Source organism: Alternaria postmessia (genome assembly GCF_024291825.1).
Source record: "Alternaria postmessia strain BMP 2775 chromosome Unknown scaffold_11, whole genome shotgun sequence".
Taxonomy (NCBI): domain Eukaryota; kingdom Fungi; phylum Ascomycota; class Dothideomycetes; order Pleosporales; family Pleosporaceae; genus Alternaria; species Alternaria postmessia.
Genome location: NW_026260084.1, coordinates 280,222 through 299,397, shown reverse-complemented (window position 1 = coordinate 299,397; position 19,176 = coordinate 280,222). Strand labels below are relative to the sequence as shown.

Genomic DNA, 19,176 nt, shown 5'->3' with positions numbered 1-19,176 from the left:
TGCGGAATATCTAAACAAGTGCTTTCGCACCACTCTATCACAAGCAGCTGACAGAATCAGACTGGGCTACCCGGAGATTCTCGGTGATACATAAATAGTCGATCGATGATCTAAGTGGCTTGAGAGCCAATATGGCTGGGAAGGCTAGCCCCATACTTCTCACCATGGGTACAGACGTATTAGGTTATCTGCGACACCAGCAAGGTTGACTTGGATGGCCTTTATGGCGTATAAAAGCCTTCTCATGGTGACTGCGAGTGCCGTTACTGAGCACTGCTGTAAATAGCATCTGTTTCTTCTTTTTATAACCCTATTCGGGTGAACTGACCAACACCTACAATATGCGCGGCCGTATGGTCGTTGCCGTCCTTGTCGGGTTAGCGGTAACAGCAGTCGAGGGTTTCGTACCAACGCGGAGACAAACATCGACATCCTTTGCAGGAAGTAACGAGTACTTTCTTCATGCGCTGTCTGCTTCCGAGCAAAAGACATACATCGAGACACTTGCTGGATGGGGGGCGAAGGTCATGAGGCTATGGGGTGAGCAAAGTCCTGATGATGCGGGCCACAATAATACGATGTCTATGTACAACCAAAACTTCCCTCCAGGCCTTCATGCATATCTGCATAAGCAGACTGGAGGAAAGAGTGAATTCGATGCTAACGATCGGTGTATAGTAACAAACATTGATGAAGGGTGCTTGAAAGGAAGCACGATCACCAATTCCATGCCACCGCTCGAAATCTCCGTTGGCGTGTTTGATACCACTGTGTTAGCTGCATTGGACGCTACACTCAAGCTTCTCCACGACAACGGGATGAAAGCTATTATATCTCCTCACAACGCCAACTCACTAACTGGCGATGTAGCCTGTGATGCGTACTGCCAAAAATATACTGACGCATCTACCTTCTATTCCTCGACCGAAGCCAAAGCAGACTACGACAAGCGACTAGAAGAGATCCTCAACTACCAGTCACCAAACTTTGGCGAGGCCTGGAAAAGCCTGAATCAGGTGATTATGGCTTTCGACCTCCAGAACGAGCCTCTGATCAAACAGCTCGACAAGTTGAACAACAATGACCCAGATGACTGGCTATGTGGTCGTGCTGGAGTGATGCGCAATGCACTTGGATCGTCTGATATCAAGATCGCCACGGGCGGTATTGGCGGATCTCACTATTGCTGTGACCACGAGTTCAATACGCTGGAGAAGGCCATGCAATGCGATGCAATCGACATCATCAGTATGCATGGATACATGAGTAAGGCATCCGACTGGGCCTACTACATTACCGGCGACAAGGAAGTTTTGAGCGGAGCAAGAGCTGCAGGAAAGAACATCATGATGGAAGAGTGGGGCGTTTCGACTGACTTCCAGGATTCTTTCGACACTCAGGCCCAAATATTCAATGATGCTGGAGTTCCTTGGGTAAGCATGAGATCTGTACATATTCGGAAAAAGGCATGCTAATGTACAATGAAGCTTTATTGGCAGTTCGTCCCTGGCTTAGACGGTTCTGAGCCAGGAGCGCCGACCGGTTGCGGTTACGATGGTTTTGAGATTGGATTGGACAGCCCTAAGGGTGATGCTGCTGGCGCAATTGCTGCAGCAAACGCGGCTACAGCGGCACAAAGTTGGGCAAATTATCTGAGATAAGCCAATCGGGCCAATATTTGCCTTCTGTGTCTTTGCAGTCGCAATTTCTCGTATCGCAAGTGCGATTTCCGATATGTCATGAAGGATTCAGCAATAAATCAGGCAGAAAAGAGCAACTTACTCCAGCCATCTCGATACTGTACTAACTGCCTCACAAACAAAAAAAAGATTCATGAAACTGCTTAGAGTGTGAGGACTAGGCGCCTTGGACAATGAGGAGCTTGGAGTGGTTTTGGTAAACGGTAATAGGCTGCCTCGCCAGATCCCGACCAATTAATAAGAATTTGTTGATACTAGGAGACTCGCCCAACCTATCAATAATGCCTCATCTTCTTCTTACTCCGTCTCTACGTCTAGCGCCGGCGGCGGTAAGCCCGTTGGACTGATTTCCTTATCAAGCGCCAAGCGTTCCGGACTTACAATCTCTCCTGGGCTTATTATTTCGCCCTTCTCATTTGCAATAGGTATGTGTGACGCGTCTTCATCTCGCTCGTCTGATCGACCTCGCTCTTCACTCTCGGTCATGTTGTGCTCTTTCCCATTCCCGTTGGTGCTACGCTCGAAAGCCTCAGGAACCTTTTCGCTGAGGTCGATGGCGACGAAGGATTTCGGGAGTTTGACGCTGGAAATCGTTAGTGCAAGCTTCTGAAGCATTTGATAGCTATGAGAGACACTTACGTATGGAACTTTGCGCGAAGAGTCTCGAGGACTTCTTTCCAATCTTGGTGGAGAGTGAGGCTGCGACGAGGCGCGAAGCCAATCATATGGCGTGAGTCCAATTGTCTATTCACGTTAGTAGCTACCGAGGTATATAAGGCAGAAAGCGTGACTTACACATCAAGTGGAGCGAAGGCATGACAGCCTGGCGATAACGTGATGCGAATACTATAGTTGAAGGTGTGCGGCTTATCATCGATACTAGCATTCTCCGACTCGTAGAGCTCGAAGTTTATCTGCGACAAGTAATCGAGCTCTGGAATAGCATTGCGTTCGATCTTGGTCTTGATACCGCCCTCCAGAATGCAGTTGAGCAATGTGTAGATGTGTGATTCCTTGGTGAAGTAGAAGAAGCTCTTCGGCATGTCGGACGCCTGGAGCTCTTCCAGGTCTCCAACAATCTCTTTGAGTAGTGGAAGCGATGTAAGTAGGCCAATCTCTAGCTTCTCCTCGCTCTCGATGCCGTATTCCTGTGGTCCGATGTAGTCGAACAAGACCTTGCAGAGGTGGTACATCTCACGTAACTTGACAAGTCGCGCATCAGTCTGTGCTTTGGACGTCGCGGTCCCGAGACCAGAATACAGCTTGAAGTACGACTCGTGTACATACGATGGGGGCGCAGGAGCTTTGACGGTAAGCTCAGACTTGCGCCTGAAACCCATGCGATGGGACAGGCTACCGCGCTCATGGGTCTTTTCCGTGCTCTGTTCTTTCTCCTTCGCCTCCGCCTTCAACTGAGCTTCTGATGGACTCGGGCCAACTGGTATCGACTTCCCGGAACTGTTGTCAGGCGTAGTCTGCTTTGACCCGTCCGCAACTGAGTCTTCATCGACAAAGCTGGCATCGGGCGTAAACACCCATTCAAGGAAGGCGCGGTTGTGTAGGGCGTCGAACTTCATCGTGTCGTAAAGCTCAGATATTTTGCTTGGGTCGACTTTATCAGCGTCTCCAAACTCCTTGAACAACTTCTCCCACCGTTCTTTGAAAAGTTCAGGGCCTTCATTACAGCACCAGCGCGATTGAATGTGGTTAACATTGGTGTACTGGGATTGCCCTGACGATTGTGCCCCGCCTGGTGGAGATGCTAGTGCAGCTAGCGACGAGATCGCTTCGGATTCGATCTTCTTGAAGTTGTGGTTCATAACGCGCTGATGGAACTTCATCAGATCCACCACTTGCCGAACGACAATGTAGGGCTCTGGTACATCTTTCGGCCACGCGAACTGAGGTGGAGCTTTGTCGCCCGCGCGTAGCAAAGTCTTGAGCTTCTTCTTGACCTTGTCCATGACATCCTTTGCCGCGTTCGAGTCGTCTAGAAGATCCTTGCGAACTGAGATGTGCTCAGATTGGTATTGTTCCTTTTCCAGGAATGACGCTCCAAATATCTGTGCACTGGTGGTCACTCGTCGCTCCGAGCTGCTGAAGATATGAACATCGTCTAATACATCGCGATTCATCAACAAGAGGTCGTTGCGGAAGTTCGCACCCATGTCCTGTGTTTGGTGTCGAGCGGAGTGAGTAGGTTCACCTCCCCACTTAATAATCAGTTGTAGTTTGTCCAGTACCATGTTGTTATCTTGCGCGGTGATACGAGACAAGGTAACACCAGACATGGAGTCACTCCTGTTCTTAAGTGGCTCGGGTCCGCCTTCTTCGCCAGTAGCCTCGGTCGTCTCCTTGGCATCAGCAGTTGGCTCAGGCTTTTGTGCCTCAGGAGTTTCTTCGGGTAAAGTCTCTCCTGGTAGCAGCTCTTCCTTTCTTCGCTTCCGGAACATAGGCTTGATCTGCACTTTTGTTCCAGGCCAAGCGCCCTTCTTATTCAGATACAATTGCAGCTCACGCAGCTTCTTGGAGTCTTCCAGGCCTTCGTCCATAGCCAACTTGACGGCATCGCTCACACTTTGCAATGCTACCTCTCCAATCAGTAGCACTTCTGCCTGGTGACCTTTGAGTAGATCGACGAATGGCTTGGAATGGAAAGTGTACTTGAACTTCTGCTTCGGAGTGCGATCCGCATGTCGAATGACAGACACAACACCTTTGAGCTTCCACTGCGCCGCCGTTGCTGGAGGGGGTACCTCTAGATGATCTTCTGACATTGACCTTTCTGGTTCGAGTTCCAGATCGTCTTCTTCGAACGCAGACGGAAGTGTGATATCAGGCTCGGACGCCGGGCCATCTGGTGTTGAAGTAGAAGTAAAGGCTGTTGGGCTCAGAACTGTAGCAGGATTGGGTTTTTCGAAACTAGGTGAGGATGCGATAGGGGTAGAACTGAGTGATGTGTCGGGTGACGAGGGCATAGTGTTGGATTGCCGCATATGATGGAGGTTGTGCGCATGATTTCCCATTCTCGACATGCTGGGACTCTTGAAAAGTTTCCCAAGAGTCTTACGATGGTTTGAAGCACCCTTTCCAGGAATGTCTGTACCAGCTTGTGCGTCCGCAGCAGCATGTTGAGCGGCATCTTTGCGTTGTTTCCGCGCGATCTCTTTCAGGAACATGTCTTTTAGGATGTTGGCCGCCTTGTCGTAATAATCGCCGTTGTCCTTCACAAAGCTCCACCCATTGACATCGATAACGTAGCTCTGGTCTCCAGTGCGGAGCAGATCAAATCCGCACACCCGCTGGCCAAATCCTTCTGAAATCTTTGCTGCAATAGCGGCCTCTGACTCGCTCAGTTTCGTGACATATCGGACTTCCTTGCCGCTAGGGTTGCGCTTAACAAGACCATCAACTACTGGTGACTTTCTTGTCTCGGCATGGCAGAAGTTTGGTCCAACGGTATAGGCTTTGACGTCTTCAGAATTCTCCACTTGCAGAAATTGCTCGTAAATGTAACTGCCTGTTGGTTCGAGTATGGCCCTCGGTACGTCGAGAGTTTCATCCTTTTCCGAGCTCTTGTTGTTGATCTTCCTGAACAATCTGCGGCCCCCGCCGCCATCCTTCTTGTGGAAGTAGATGTGGATGTTGTGGTCTTCACCACTCACTGGCTTCTCTACGAATGGCTTTGTGAGGGTAACGCCATCAACGCGGATGGTGTTGTTATCGTCGATGAGTTCAATGTTCTTCGGAGCCTGGAAGCCTCCACCAGTGCCGTCTTCAGGTCCTTCCAGCTTCAGACCTGTCCTCTCGTACAAGGCTTTGGCGAATTCAGCCGACGGTAGCTTCGGTCCGCCATCTCGACTGACGTCGATGCGCTTTGGCGTAGGAACGCTGAGCTTGTCCAGTATACCAAGACACAGGCGGCGATCCCACAGCACCTGTTGCATGGGCAGGTCGTTTACGCAGAAGGGCTTGCGCAGTCGGGTGTAGGCAATGGCCTTGTCCAGGGGGAAGCCATCGGAGAAGAAGGAGATGAGGAAGTCGCACACTGGCCAGTTCTCCACGGCTTCGTCGAGGATGATCTTGTCGCCAAAGATCTTGACCTCAAACTCGTCGACCAACTTGCCAAAGATGTTGCGCGCAGGCTTACTGCGAGCTTTGGACTCGAGTGCGCATACGCCAATGATGCCTTTTGTCGGCTTCTTCTCCCTCATTTCTCGACTAGCCGGGCTGCTGCTCGTAGCCGTGCTTCCGCTGATGCGCCTCTGGGCCGTCCGGCTGCGTGAGCGACGGGGCTGGGTTGACAGAGGCGGCTGGCTGGTGTGGGGAGACGCGGGGTGGACTGGGGCGGCGCTGGGGCTCGCGGACTGATTGCTGGCGGCTTGGTCTTGGGGAAACAGCAATTGCGTAGGCGAGGCTTTTGTGCCGAGACTGCCATTCTGGCTCGAGGTAGTGACGGACAGCGACGAGGTGGCCGTCGTGGTGCCGTGTGGGTTCTCCATCCTTGCTGTGCAGAGTGGGTGGGTCAGTCAATGGCCGCCATGTGCATGTGAAAAAGCTACGAGGCCGTGTCGGCCCATGACGTACGTACCTTCCGGTTCAGAGCCCGCTACCGAACTTTTTCCACTCCAACTGTAGCCCCGATTGGAGATGGCAGACACAAACGAGGAGATGGACAGTCGCTTCGACTCTGTCGCTGCTGCAGTGCCGACGTCAGCTCGCGCATGTCGGAAGGAATCCGGCAGCAGCAGAGGATTTACTGGGGCGCTTGCAAGACTTCCCCGGGTGCTCTCTAGCGTTGGCGTCGCTTGATCCGAGTCGTCGACAGCAGAGCCAGACCAGGCATGTCCAAAATACTCAAAGAGACTGCTATCCGATGCCTTGGAGGGGCGGCGCGCGGGCAGGCTCTGTCGAATCGCCGCGCGACCAAGCGAAGGGACTGACACACTGGGACGCTCTACGTTGTCTCCGCCAGTCTCGGGTTCGCTCGATCTTGCCTTGCGACCTGCTGCTGATGCGCCGCTCGCACTCGAGAGTTGTTGCCATGACCGTGTGCTCTCAGAACTCACTGTACGGGAGAGTGACTGCTCCATGCTACCACGCCTTGGACCCGTGCGTCGCGGGGTTAATTGGACAGGGTCGCGAGATGGCTGGCACAATCGACGTTCGGCGACAGTATCCTCACGGCTTCCTCATGTCTTCGGGTGCGCAGTAGAAGATGATTCTCTAGGCAAGAAGGAATTCGAAACAGCAATTCACAGACGGTACGTCACTCAGCGCAACTTGGCAGCATGGTCCAACCCCATGATCTCAATGGACAGACTTGTGCGCCGCATGCATATGCTGTGCCGTTTCGAGCTCTAGATGTCCACTCTCGGGCTGCAGCGAGTCTACATGTGCGCCACGTGTTGCACATCACATCGGAACGGGTCCCGCCCGGCGTGACTTGTAGCTAGGCTTCTGGCATGCTTGGAGAGCACGTACTGATGCCTTGAGACATTGTAGATACAGGTCGAAATGTTTCCCACAAGTGTTCAATGGTCAAGGGCACGTTGCTACAGATGCATACGTGCGCTGTACATTGGAAGAAGGATGGCAAGGTTGCGTCGAAGCCTACTACTGCCATTTGTGCTATGCATAGCGGGAAACGGACCCTGACGCTGGGTCGATCACTTGGCGTCGATCTTATCTAATCTAATCTCAATCTGATCTAATCTCATTTCCCAAATTTTTGGTCGCGCCGTCCGAGGTTGCGAGAACACCAGTCCATGCATGCGCTCTAGTCCTTCTTCCCCAAAACACACATAACATGGCAGGTCCAAAGGTACAGGAAAGTACCGGCAGTGGTCCCGTGACTAAACGCCAGAAGACACAGAGCAATGGCGAAACGAGCTCTGCGTCGCTGGTCCGCCAGTCTAAGATATTTGCGCCGTTCCGAGTAAGCTCCAACGACGCCATCACATACTTGCGCACCGCTGACTCCATGGCAGACTGTTGGTCTAGTGTCGCCTACAGGCGTTCCCTTTACTACACTTCCCCTCGGCAAGACTACCTTCCAAATCACAACCTCCGTCGGCCGCTCTCTCCAAACCTACGATCTCAAGCGCGGACTCAACCTTGTCTTTATAACTCGACCGCAGACACCCGAGGATATCACTGCGACTGTGGCATGGAAGAAGGTCGTATTTGCAGCCTGGTCAAGTCCCAAGTCGAAAACCCAGGCTGGCGTGTGGGTGTTTCAGCGCGGAAAAAAGACTGCAGAGTTGGAGCTACCACGCGGCGGCATACAGCGCATCACAAGGCTAGTAGTCCTGGGAGAATGGATTGTAGGATGTGGCAAGACCGAAATCGAGATCTGGAGGACAGCTACCTTGGAGCACTACACGACCCTACAGGGCGCCTCTTCCAGTGCGCTCTCTGGCTGCATCTGCAACATGCCTACCTACTTGAACAAGATATTCGTGGGCCGAGCCGATGGGTCTGTTGAGATTTGGAACATCAGCACCGGAAAGCTGCTTTACACACTCCTCCCACCAGCAGCAGACTTTGGCGCTGTAACTGCACTACAGCCGACGCCCGCTTTGTCGCTCCTCGCTATCGCATACCAATCAGGTCCAATCACGATACACGATATCCGTGCAGACAAAGAGATCATGCGCCTGAACACGGGTGGCTCGCGGAAACCCTCAGTGACTTCCATCTCCTTCAGGACCGACGGACTGGGTGCCGGCGACGATGGTCGCGAAGACGGTGTCATGGCAACAGCTAGTCATGAAAGCGGCGACATCACCTTCTGGGACCTCAACAAAGGTGGTCGTAAAACTAGTACCCTCCAAGGGGCTCATGGGCCGCCTCCATCTGCGAGCGGAGGTGTCGGTGGTGGTATCAGTAAGATTGAATTCCTCGCGGGGCAGGCGGTCATTGTATCGAGTGGCTTGGACAACTCGTTGAAGAGCTGGATTTTTGACGAAACACCCTTCTCACCCCTACCGCGCATTCTGCATTCTCGCGGCGGTCATGCTGCACCAGTCTCAACTCTCCGCTTCCTTCCTTCCAACTCGGACGGCTCTGATGATGTCGGCAAATGGCTTCTCAGCGCTAGCAAAGACCGAAGTCTCTGGGGCTGGAGCTTGCGACGAGATGGACAAAGCACAGAGCTTAGCCAGGGTGCTATCCAGAGGAAAGCAAAGAAGATGGGGCTGCTCAATGGAAATTCCGAGGCGTCCAAACATCATGTCAAGTTGGAAGATTTGAAAGCTCCAGCAATCACCTGCATGGCTTGTTCTCTCAATCGCGACGGTGGCATGGGTGCGATGCCTGGCGTAGCGGGTATATGGAATAACTCATCCAAGGTCAAGGGGCAGGATAAGAAAGCTATAGAAGTTAACATGACTGGATGGGAGAGCATCGTCACAGGGCACGCTGGTGACAAGACTGCAAGAACCTGGTTCTGGGGCCGTAAACGGGCCGGCCGATGGGCTTTCGACACAGGCGATGGTACAGAAGTCAAGAGTGTTGCAATCTCGTCTTGCGGCACGTTTGCCGTGATCGGATCTGCAGGTGGCTCCATTGATATGTACAACCTTCAATCTGGCCAATTCCGACGCAGGTTCCCAGCTCGACTCACTCCAGTGGAAGCAAAACAGCACAAACTTCGACAATTACAGGCCGAAGAGGCTCTAGAGTTTGCGGATGATGCACCTCGGAAGTTTGCAAAGGGAGAAGGCAAGCACAAAGGAGCCATCACTGGTCTCGCTGTAGACGCTCTCAATCGCACGCTTTTAAGTTGTTCCGACGATGGCAAAGTCAAGGTAAGTCAAACGTCCGTCTTTCTCATCCACCAGCGACTGACGCATATTGTAGTTCTGGGATTTTGCTACGGGCATCCTACTTCACGAGATTGATTGGTACCCTATGACGAAGATCAATGGTCTGCGCTACCACCGGAACAGTGATCTGATAGCACTAAGCTGTGACGATGGCTCGATCCGCGTATTGGACATCACAACCAAGAAACTCATTCGAGAACTATGGGCATCCCAATCCCATGTTGCACTGCAAACCCTCGATTACACCTTTTCGAGTGACGGCCGATGGATCATTTCTGCTGCCTCAGACTCCACCGTCAGAGTTTGGGACTTACCAACCGGCCATCTCATTGATGCTATGAAGCTGCCCAAAAAGTGCAACACCGTGGCATTCTCACCTTCGGGTGAGTTCCTTGCCACCGGCCTAGACGGCGAAGTAGGTGTGCATATCTGGACAAACCGAACACTCTTCACGCATGTATCAACCCGTCAAATAACAGAGGACGACATTGCCGAGGTCAGCGCGCCAACAGCATCTGGCGAAGGCGGTGTCGCTATCATTGAAGCTGCCACCGAAGAGCAGGCGGAGGATGAGGATCAGGATGAAGTTACCGTTCCGGTCATGGACCAACTCAGCGACAAGATCACAACACTGAGCTTGGTTCCAAAGTCCCGCTGGCAAACCCTCTTACACCTTGACGTTATCCGTGCCCGCAACAAGCCCAAAGAGGCTCCGAAAGCGCCAGAAAAGGCCCCCTTCTTCCTCCCGTCACTTGGTCAAAACCAGGTTTCGGGAGCAGAAGACAATGCTCTCGCGCCACTCGATCAAGATCCGAAGTCTCGCATCTCCAGCTCTGCGCTTGCTTCGCGCTCTAGCGCCGCCACATCTACTGATGTCTTCAGCCGTCACCTTGTACATGCGACCGAAACCGCTGACTACACTCCTCTCCTAACTCACCTCTCTTCACTCCCGCCTTCGGCAGCGGATATTGCAATTCGCACTCTTGATACAACGGAGCCATACACAGAGCTGCGAACGTTTATCGAAGCGTTGACCGCGAGACTCCAAGAAGGCCGAGACTACGAGCTTGTACAAGCTTGGATGAGCGTATTTCTGCGACTCCATGGAGATATTGTTGTCAAAGACTCTGACCTAGTAGGCGAGCTAAGGAAGTGGCAGGAGGAGGCGAAGAGAGGACGCGAAAGGGTGGGCGGATTAGTGGGATACAGTGTCGGTGTAGTAGGATGGGTTCGAAGTGCGCGATGAGTCTTTCACATGTGCACTTAGTTTAGCATGATGTATATACTCTTGTTCACAGCTGACGCTGGGACTCTAACAAAAGCGGCATGCAGATTGAATTTTCAGGTTGTCTTTTCACTGCCATTGCATATCCTCGGTCATGATTGATAGTCAATGATACCAAAAGGGATTGGAAAGCCCCAGATGGATATTATGTATATCTTTCTCCATCGCATCGTCGAATTAAAAGCTTCTCAGGATGTCACGACACGCCTCCTCGATTCGCCAACTTGTAATTGACCAAAGACCACAGCACAAGAAAGACTAGAAGAAGTCAGGCGCTCGACTGAATTACATAAGTATGAAATAAGATAGAATTCGTGATGATCGTTAGTAACAGTGTTGTACGTGAGCATGACCCGCTCTGCAGGTACCCCTTCTCCACCATGACATCACAGCAAAATACATCATCGAGATGATAGAAATTGAACACGACAGGAACTTCTACCCCTCATATCAACACATCTTCCACTCCTCTTCCCTAAAATCCCATCAGACTATCACACCACCCAACCCATACTTACATTTCATCATGCCTCGCAACGGAGACGGATCTTCAGACAACGGCCCCATTGAGGCCGGCCAGGACGCAGTTCACGGTGCTTCTGGAGACGTAAGTACCCTTGTCTGCTACAACTTCTTACGAAAAGCTCGGCTCTGACCATATGGCAGGCAACTCTCCAGCACACAAAGAACAATGTCGCTCCCATGCCAGAGATTGAGAAGGGCGAAGGTACGACTCGTTTGCCCCACCTACCCCTCTTCGTTGCTCCTGCTCCTCAAATGACAGCAAAGAAGGAAAAGGAATGTTTTGAGAGGAAAGCAAATACTAACATGAGATAGCTATCGAAGGCATGAACGCCTCTGGCGCCGGCGACGCACCAAAGGCAGGCCACACCGGCCAAGGCAAAGCAGCTGCCGACTCAAACAAGCCTGCCCCCGTCGACCAGGCCACCAAATAAGCAGGTCACCAAATAAGCTATCAGGGTAGTGCAAAGCTCGGAATCTAGGAAGAAATTCCGATGCATGCAAGGGCATGTTGCCACAGCCGATAGATATGGCTGGCTAGCAGGCAAAGGAGTAACATCTACAGTACGACGGACTCCGAGTGACATCGGTAGTTGCGTTGCATTGCATTGCGCATGCAAGGGCCCAGATAGCTACGACTGTAACGAATGAAAGCAACAAATGTAAAATGCCATCCTAAAGCAATATGTTCTAGATCCGGTGTTTGTGGGGCAAAGCGGTGTACATGTCGTGCGGTGTACTGTTGTTTTGCATGCAATGCCCTGCGACGCCAAAATGGTGTTGAGCAATTCAGGCCGGTCTTTTCATGTGGTTAAGCGAAAACTGATAAGCCCCGCGCACATTGCAAAGACCGATTCCCTTGTATGGGTCCCGACACGGATGAGCTGAGCAGTACAAGTTTACGACTGCTTCGTATTGCGGATGTTTGAATTCCGCAGCAGCCTATGAATAGACTTTCACGAGTGCCTGGTCACGTCATCAGACGACCTAGAATAAGTTGGTGTCAACTGGGCTGGTAGTTTGAGTGGAGGTTGTTGGCGTCAGCCTGCATGCGAAGTGTGTCTCGCCTCAGCTGAGCCGGAGTCCGAAGTGGAGGTGGGATGGTTAGCGTTGGAAGGGGGGAGAATCGTGGAGAATCGGTGACACACTGGAGTGGCAGTGGGTACTCAACAAAAAGCACATGGAGAAGGTCGAGCATCCAAGTCAATGAGAAGACATCACGATGCAAAGGAAGAAGGGTAAATGAATAGTAGATCATGGTATTTGGCCAGATAAAGGCACCAGCCCTTGGTGTATCTTGTCCGCCATATGTCCCATCAAGGAAACAATATCCAGAAAGGTTACCAAGTCTAAACGAAACTGTTGCTACAAGAGTGTACACGCTCAGAACGCCGTCCCACGCCCGGTAGTGATGCCACACCCCATGTTTTCCCAACCCAGTGCCCCCGTTAACCTCAATGATCGCACCTTACGCCTACCCAATTGCTTAGGCCTAGAAGACCTCATCAGTCGTGAACCACAGCCACCATCCACCAACTCAGCTTGCTTCTTCGCCCCCTTGGTGGATTTCGCGACAGCGATAGTGCTAAAGTTGTCCCGCTGCGAGGGCCTCGTCGCTAACCGAAGTTGCGCCAGAGGCACTCTGCAAGTCGTTGAACTTTGCATCAAAGCCGTCAAGAAAGGCATAAGAGTTTGAGAAAGAGCTGTGGTCGAAGGGTGTTGGACCGAAGACATCGCCTGAAGAAGAGTCGACCATGCTAAAAGCGGGCTCCATTGGTGCAGTCGTTGTTGGACTGCACTTTGGGAAGGGCTCGAAGTCGAAGAAGTTTTCCATGACGACAGACTTCTCATCGACTGGAGCGTAAGGTTGAACAGAGAAAGGTAGGCCCAGATCGCCCGTAGAGAGGTTCCCGAAGTCGACTGACACGGCAGGTCGCACAATATCGCGGCAGGATATTGTGTCGAGTCGAATTCGGGAGAAGCCTCAAAGCTTGACGGGGGTGTCTCGGGTTGACAGGATGAGTCACGGGGTGAGTCCATCGAGTCCATGGACTCGGGAGGGCTGGGGAAGGATGTTGGGATCTGCGCGGGGCAGATGGTGTCGAAGGTGTCGCTGGGTGGTGTAGCTAGGTCGAAGACCTGTTGGGGTGCTTCGCCAGGGTACTTGGAGCGGTAATATCTAAGCTCGGCCTCCATCTCGGCCATCTTTTGTTTGTAGGCCTGCATGTTGGCCTCGAGCTCGTCCTTCTCGGTCTGTAGAACCTCGTATTCTTGTCGTTTGCGTTCGCGCGAGTTGTGGGCGGCGAGGCGGTTGCGCTTTACGCGTTCTATCCGCCGTTGCTCCTTCTCGTCCTCGGTCTTGGCCCGCTTCCGTGGGGGTAGGCTGGTTTTGGGTTCGGGGAGCACCTGGCCCCACGACTTGCGCTTCTTCACGGGCTTGGAGCCATTGCTCTCGGGTGCAGGTGTGTGTGATGCTTCCGACGAGTTGGACGAGTGATGTGCGGGTGAGGGTGAGTGGTCGTAGTTCTCAATCATCTCCATCTTGATGGTAGTAGGCATGGCCTCAACGGATGGTGGGGGGAGAGGCGTGGAAGTCATGGCCGAATTGTTCATGGTCTGGGAAAATAGACTAGAATCGAAGGTGTACTGAGCCATGGTGAAGTCGACAGTTGACGGGGCTATGAGTGGGCATAGTGGGTGATTATCACTAGGACCCGGGCTGTGCGGCGAAGAGGACAGGTGGCATTCACGGACACTTTAATAGGCAGCTGCCAAGCGCAGCCATGGACCCCTAGTGCGCTTGCCCGCATCGGGGCTACGCTAATTGAGCCCACCCTCCGATACACGCCCCCCTACGCTAGGAACTCAGGAACTCAGCCGCCCGCCCCGTCGTTTCACTACCCAAGTCAGGGGACCGCCGTTGCAGTCTTCGTCCTACAACCTGCCGGACTTGATTCCTGCTTGCATGTGCCGCTTCTACCACCACCAGACGACGGGGCCGCTGTCCCAGGCTTCCGTCTCTCTTGCTTCTGAGGGAGGCGTAAACGGGCTTATCCAACTCCGACGTGCAATCGAGGCGTAGCACGAGCTGGTATTAGCCTTCTCGTGCTCGACCCACCTGTATCACTCGGTGCACCTCAGTGGCGACACGAAACAAGTTCAATGTAGCATGTCGTAAGATGCCGTCAGCCAAACCCAATACGCCCCAACGCCGCGCTGCATCCAGTCCCCTCCGGATCAACTTCACAGTCACGCACACCCCCCAATTATTGCCCTCAATATGCTCGTATACTTCAGGCACGGCTGGCGTAGATGAAGGTCCGAAGCCGTTCCTTCTCGAAGCATCTGCACCCCATAGTTCCAATCTATTTTGCCGGGTCGCTAACTATTCCACCCACACATCTTCATATCCCCACACAACCTTGCAATCTATCGTGACTTCCATAGTGCGGCCTATTGCCGGAAGATTTGCGCAACCTGGGGTAAACTTCCTTTGTTCGTGGAAACACCAGGGAAGCCGCATAGAAGCTTAGCCTTAGCTTCCTTCCTTTATTGCTGCTCAAAACCGAAGCGTCACACGAGTCCCTTTGCCTCCGGCTCTTTTGGAGCAAAGGGTCCCTGGTGAGTTTCTGCGAGTTTCCACTCAAGCTTTACGAGCATGTGAGACGGGGGCTCTCCGGTAGTAAGAAAATAACAAGCCGGTGGTTCATTGATCAGCTCTCATAATCCTGCGGTACCGAAATTACTTTTGCCTTATCGTTCTCTTGTCATCCTATCTTCCGCAGCCGCCACGCAATGGACTGATTGCGCACGAATTTGGTCTTGAATAAAGATGGCGTGCGTAACAGTGGGCTAGCGTCTCATGCGTTCTTTGTCGTGGGCATCGCACTCTGCTCCACCAACCGACTCGTCACCGTTTCAGGCACCAGAATTCGGACCTATCGCATCGGAGCCGCCTACAATACAGCGATCTAGATCTTACCACCGAAATTCTTGACTCAGTACACAAGATCTACATCAGTAATACTGCCGCCTACCGGCTATCCTCTAACGGGCTTCTCAGGAGAGCATGTGGCTCTTACCAATACTCCAGCGGACCAGATGTGCCCTCTTCTTCGCAGAACAACATGTCAGTGCGGGCCGATGCTGGTAGAGCTGGTGCGTGGTGATCCAATAAAGGATAGGGGAACGTTACGACGACGTCTACGAAGCAATCGTTGCCGCTTACGCAGCAGTCTTAAGACCACATCACCATCGTGACGAGAATGCTGCCGCCTGTTCAAACGTCGTGCAATGGCAGTGCCCGAACGACTTTGTGAGAAAACGAGCATCTTTGTTGAAATGGTGTTATGAGCCGAAGCAAAGCCAAATTTGGTGCCAGACTCGTAGCAATAAGATCGCTGCTGGACGTGCGCTGCCACTCACTATTCAAGGCACTCATGTAGAAAGTGGGCTATCAAAAGCGTCTCTAAGACTAGTGATACCACAAGGTATCAGCACAACTCAACATGCGTCCACTCTGAGCATCATCACCAGAGCTTCGTTTACTAATTGAACTTCACATTGCGATTACAGATGATCCATCTCCGACATCTTGTTACAGGAATTTAGCACTTAGAAAGGTGTTAGATGTAACAAGCAGCATAGAGGTTCATATCCGTTCTCAACCAGTAGTCGGACGCAATGCATTGCAGTCCAGGGGAAAGAACATCGACAATATCAAGAATGGGGTTGTAGTTTGGAATGCTGGTGCGATATCTACACGTCAGACGCAGGCACCGAGAGAGCATTTGTATGCTGCTGAAGGAGACTCAGCAGCCCTGATGTGGCGACCAGAATGCAGTATTGCGTTGGTCATGAAGAAAAAAGGCAGTATCTTGTGTCAATGACGTTTTGAGATAATTCCAGTGCGCGGCAGGGACCCGCTTATTGAGATGTTTTATCTCAGAATATGTTTTCTGGTCCGTACATTCGTCCATGCACTCTTTCTCCCTGTGCAGAGGCGATGCATTATTCAGAGGAAGCGTTGTAATCAAGGCATTAAACGATCCTATACTAAGCTATCATCGTGCCAGTGTGTATGTTGCGACCAAGGAGCACGTGGCGCTCGGCCTTGTCGCCATTCATCAACGACATGTACGTAGCGCGCCAAACGAACAGCGGATAGACGTGAATTGTCAAGGCACGGGATGCAAAGGGTCGTAAGATCATGGCCAAGACATTAATGTAAAAGAGCAGTAAACTGTGTATTATGAATGACTTGGAGCCGTGTCCGTGCGGCGCTTCATTCAGATATCGCAATATGGCGAGATGTACCTAGTTGGATCCTCTTTCTTGAATACGGGACCTGTTGATATATCGTACGCCAAATCGCGCCGTGCTGGAAACAGTACCGGTATCTAAGACAACATATGAGTAAATAGGTTCCTGGACTCCAGTCTGGTTTGGATGTCTCAAACCGGGACGCCCACAAAGCCTATCTTCGGTCTCACTCTTGCACCATCAGTGGTCTCCCCACCCCATTGACTACGCCACTCTTGTTCCTCAGCCTTGACCTGCTCAAGAGCTTCAAGTTCTTCGGGCTTCATTTTTAGCCTGTCTTCGTCGTCCAAGACTGGTAGGCCATTGGTGCCAACATCAACGAAGTCACCGTCGGGTCCGGGTATACCTAGCCCGGCGAAAGGGGGCTGTTGGAAAACAGAGTCGACCACGAGGTATTTGCGACGGACCAGCGGAGGCACGTCGGTTTCTTCGGCTGAGACCTCTTCCCATCGTGCATGTGTAGGTTGTGTGACCTTTGGATAGCACATCAGGTTGGTGTGTGGATCGTAGACACCAGTGAGGTTTGCTTTCCGTAGCTTAGAGAGGTTTGAGTTGAATCGACTGGGATAAGTTAGCTTTGCTGATTATAGGTTAGTAAAAGGGAAGTTTTGCTTACCTTGCAGCTCGTCCATGCTCGAACTGCCAGTTAGCAGAGGTTATGTTGACCTTCCGCTTCCCAGGCACAGGCTTGCCATTAGCGGTTGGCACACTAGGCACACCAGTATGGTACACACTACTGGCACCATGCCAAGCGACGTATTGGTTCTTGTTGTATGGCTCCCCAGGAGGCGGTAGCCTGTCGTTGGGGTCTGCAATTTCCCCTTCGACTGCGCCGCTTTCCTTTGCTGCAGTAACATAGTAATCGTCGATGATCCTCTTACCTCCGATGATGATGCGTGCGCCAAACTCACGGAAGACGGATCTGGCTGTGACGACACCAATGGCACGACCCTTGTATGAGTGTGGGATGATGTCGCGGTCGATCAAGTCCCTCTTCTCGGTATCGTCGATGATGATTTTGTAGAGCTTCATATGTTTTGTGAAGAACAGATAACTATCCCTGAATCCACAACAACGGGCTGGTTCTGTCGACAGCATGTACTGTCTGTCGCCTCTGCCCTTGATAGTGAATATGCGCACACGGTAGTCTCGTCCGCCCATAAGGTTGCCGAGTTTGTCGACCTTCTGCTCGCCTTCCTCGTCTTCCGGTAAGTCGACCTCATCATTGACTACATCCATCATGTTGCCCTCCTTGTCAATTGGGACGCGCGTCGTATGCGATGGCCCTCCTTTTGGTGGCCGTCCTCGACCTCCGCCTGACGGCCGTCCCCGCTTGCGCTTAACGGGTGTACCGCCTTCGGAGTTGTCGGGTTCGACAACGTTCCAGTCTGGTGGCCTGTTCTTAGGAGGGCGACCAAGACGCTTCTTGCGGGGAAATGGCTGGATGACTGCTGGAGAGGGCGAGCGCTCAGAGGGTGCCGCTTCCTCGTCGCTTCCTTGAACTGCTGAGTCGGCATCTTCTTCCTCTTCCTTGGGTGTGTCGGCGCGCGATTCTGGTGCATCTACCATTTCCTCGTCACTGTCCTGCTGAGGTGTTGCGCTGCGAACAGGCGTACTGCGACGCGCTGCAGCTCGAGAAGGGCGACCACGCGCCATTGTGGCTAGTCGAGAACGATGCCGGTGTGGCGCGTCTGAAGCTGGCGACGATGAGTGTGGCGTACGTATGGGCGACTCCTACTCGGATACTCGAATATAAATTGGGTGAAGGGCGGCGTTGAAAGTTGATGATGCGCTTGCACTCCACGACTGCTAACGTTCGCGACGTGAAGGAGCTAAGCAAGGGTCTGGTGCACGGGCTGGTCCAATCACGTGCACCGCTTGAGCCAAGCGTTGTCCATTCACGCCTTCTCAGATCCAGCGGCATGTATTCTTGCACGCCTCACTAAAGACATGCGTTCATCATCAGCGAGATTGGGTGAGCGTTCCGATACATACATACGCCATACGTCAATACACAATGATTATCTCTGGATATGCGATCAAACTCAGCATGTTACATCGCCATCCTATGTATCCCTAGATTCGGTTCTTACTTCCTCAATCTGCTGACGAGTTGATCCTGCCGAACACATCACAATGCTCTTGCAAACTACCAGCCAATGTCACGTAAAGTCAGCTTGGCAGGAGCTGACCTATATATCAACAAACATAGCTTAAGGTCAAGAGCCTCGGATTCAAGTGCCATACGCTTGTACTTGCTCGTGGCGTCAACCGTTCAATCCATTTCGTAGTCTTCAGCACACTCTCGAGCCTACAGTGTATAACCAAGGTAGCAACGAAAAGCCATCATGCCTCTCGATCGCCTCATCCAGGCCAAGAAGAGCGTTTCGGATATATTCACTCGGATGAGCGGTGCACCGTGAGCGACGGTCTTTCCTACCCTGTTTCTGCCATGCTAATTATCTCAAGGATTCATTCACGTTCTCCTAAGCGAAATGAAAACGATGAACCAATTTAT

At 52.2% G+C, this 19,176-nt stretch overlaps 6 protein-coding genes across 6 annotated transcripts; 3 read left to right on the top strand and 3 right to left on the bottom strand.

Moving 5' to 3' along the window:
* Window positions 1-341: 341 nt before the first annotated feature.
* On the top strand, window positions 342-1,661 carry J4E82_002781 (uncharacterized protein; the record flags this gene model as incomplete). Its single annotated transcript, XM_051729078.1, has 3 exons — window positions 342-540; window positions 679-1,433; window positions 1,488-1,661. 3 exons carry the CDS (start codon window positions 342-344, stop codon window positions 1,659-1,661), a joined length of 1,128 nt encoding a protein of 375 aa, XP_051591170.1.
* Window positions 1,662-1,997: 336 nt separating this feature from the next.
* J4E82_002780 (uncharacterized protein) lies at window positions 1,998-6,202 on the bottom strand (the record flags this gene model as incomplete). Its single annotated transcript, XM_051729077.1, has 3 exons — window positions 1,998-2,283; window positions 2,340-2,444; window positions 2,496-6,202. The coding sequence occupies 3 exons, from the start codon at window positions 6,200-6,202 to the stop codon at window positions 1,998-2,000; spliced, it is 4,098 nt and encodes a 1,365-aa protein (XP_051591169.1).
* Window positions 6,203-7,509: 1,307 nt separating this feature from the next.
* J4E82_002779 (uncharacterized protein) lies at window positions 7,510-10,775 on the top strand (the record flags this gene model as incomplete). Its single annotated transcript, XM_051729076.1, has 3 exons — window positions 7,510-7,638; window positions 7,691-9,511; window positions 9,564-10,775. The coding sequence occupies 3 exons, from the start codon at window positions 7,510-7,512 to the stop codon at window positions 10,773-10,775; spliced, it is 3,162 nt and encodes a 1,053-aa protein (XP_051591168.1).
* A 565-nt stretch (window positions 10,776-11,340) lies between these two features.
* On the top strand, window positions 11,341-11,770 carry J4E82_002778 (uncharacterized protein; the record flags this gene model as incomplete). Its single annotated transcript, XM_051729075.1, has 3 exons — window positions 11,341-11,421; window positions 11,481-11,541; window positions 11,652-11,770. The coding sequence occupies 3 exons, from the start codon at window positions 11,341-11,343 to the stop codon at window positions 11,768-11,770; spliced, it is 261 nt and encodes an 86-aa protein (XP_051591167.1).
* Window positions 11,771-12,921: 1,151 nt separating this feature from the next.
* J4E82_002777 (uncharacterized protein) lies at window positions 12,922-13,991 on the bottom strand (the record flags this gene model as incomplete). Its single annotated transcript, XM_051729074.1, has 2 exons — window positions 12,922-13,190; window positions 13,262-13,991. 2 exons carry the CDS (start codon window positions 13,989-13,991, stop codon window positions 12,922-12,924), a joined length of 999 nt encoding a protein of 332 aa, XP_051591166.1.
* A 2,798-nt stretch (window positions 13,992-16,789) lies between these two features.
* On the bottom strand, window positions 16,790-18,314 carry J4E82_002776 (uncharacterized protein; the record flags this gene model as incomplete). Its single annotated transcript, XM_051729073.1, has 2 exons — window positions 16,790-17,219; window positions 17,275-18,314. 2 exons carry the CDS (start codon window positions 18,312-18,314, stop codon window positions 16,790-16,792), a joined length of 1,470 nt encoding a protein of 489 aa, XP_051591165.1.
* Between the last annotated feature and the right edge of the window lie 862 nt (window positions 18,315-19,176).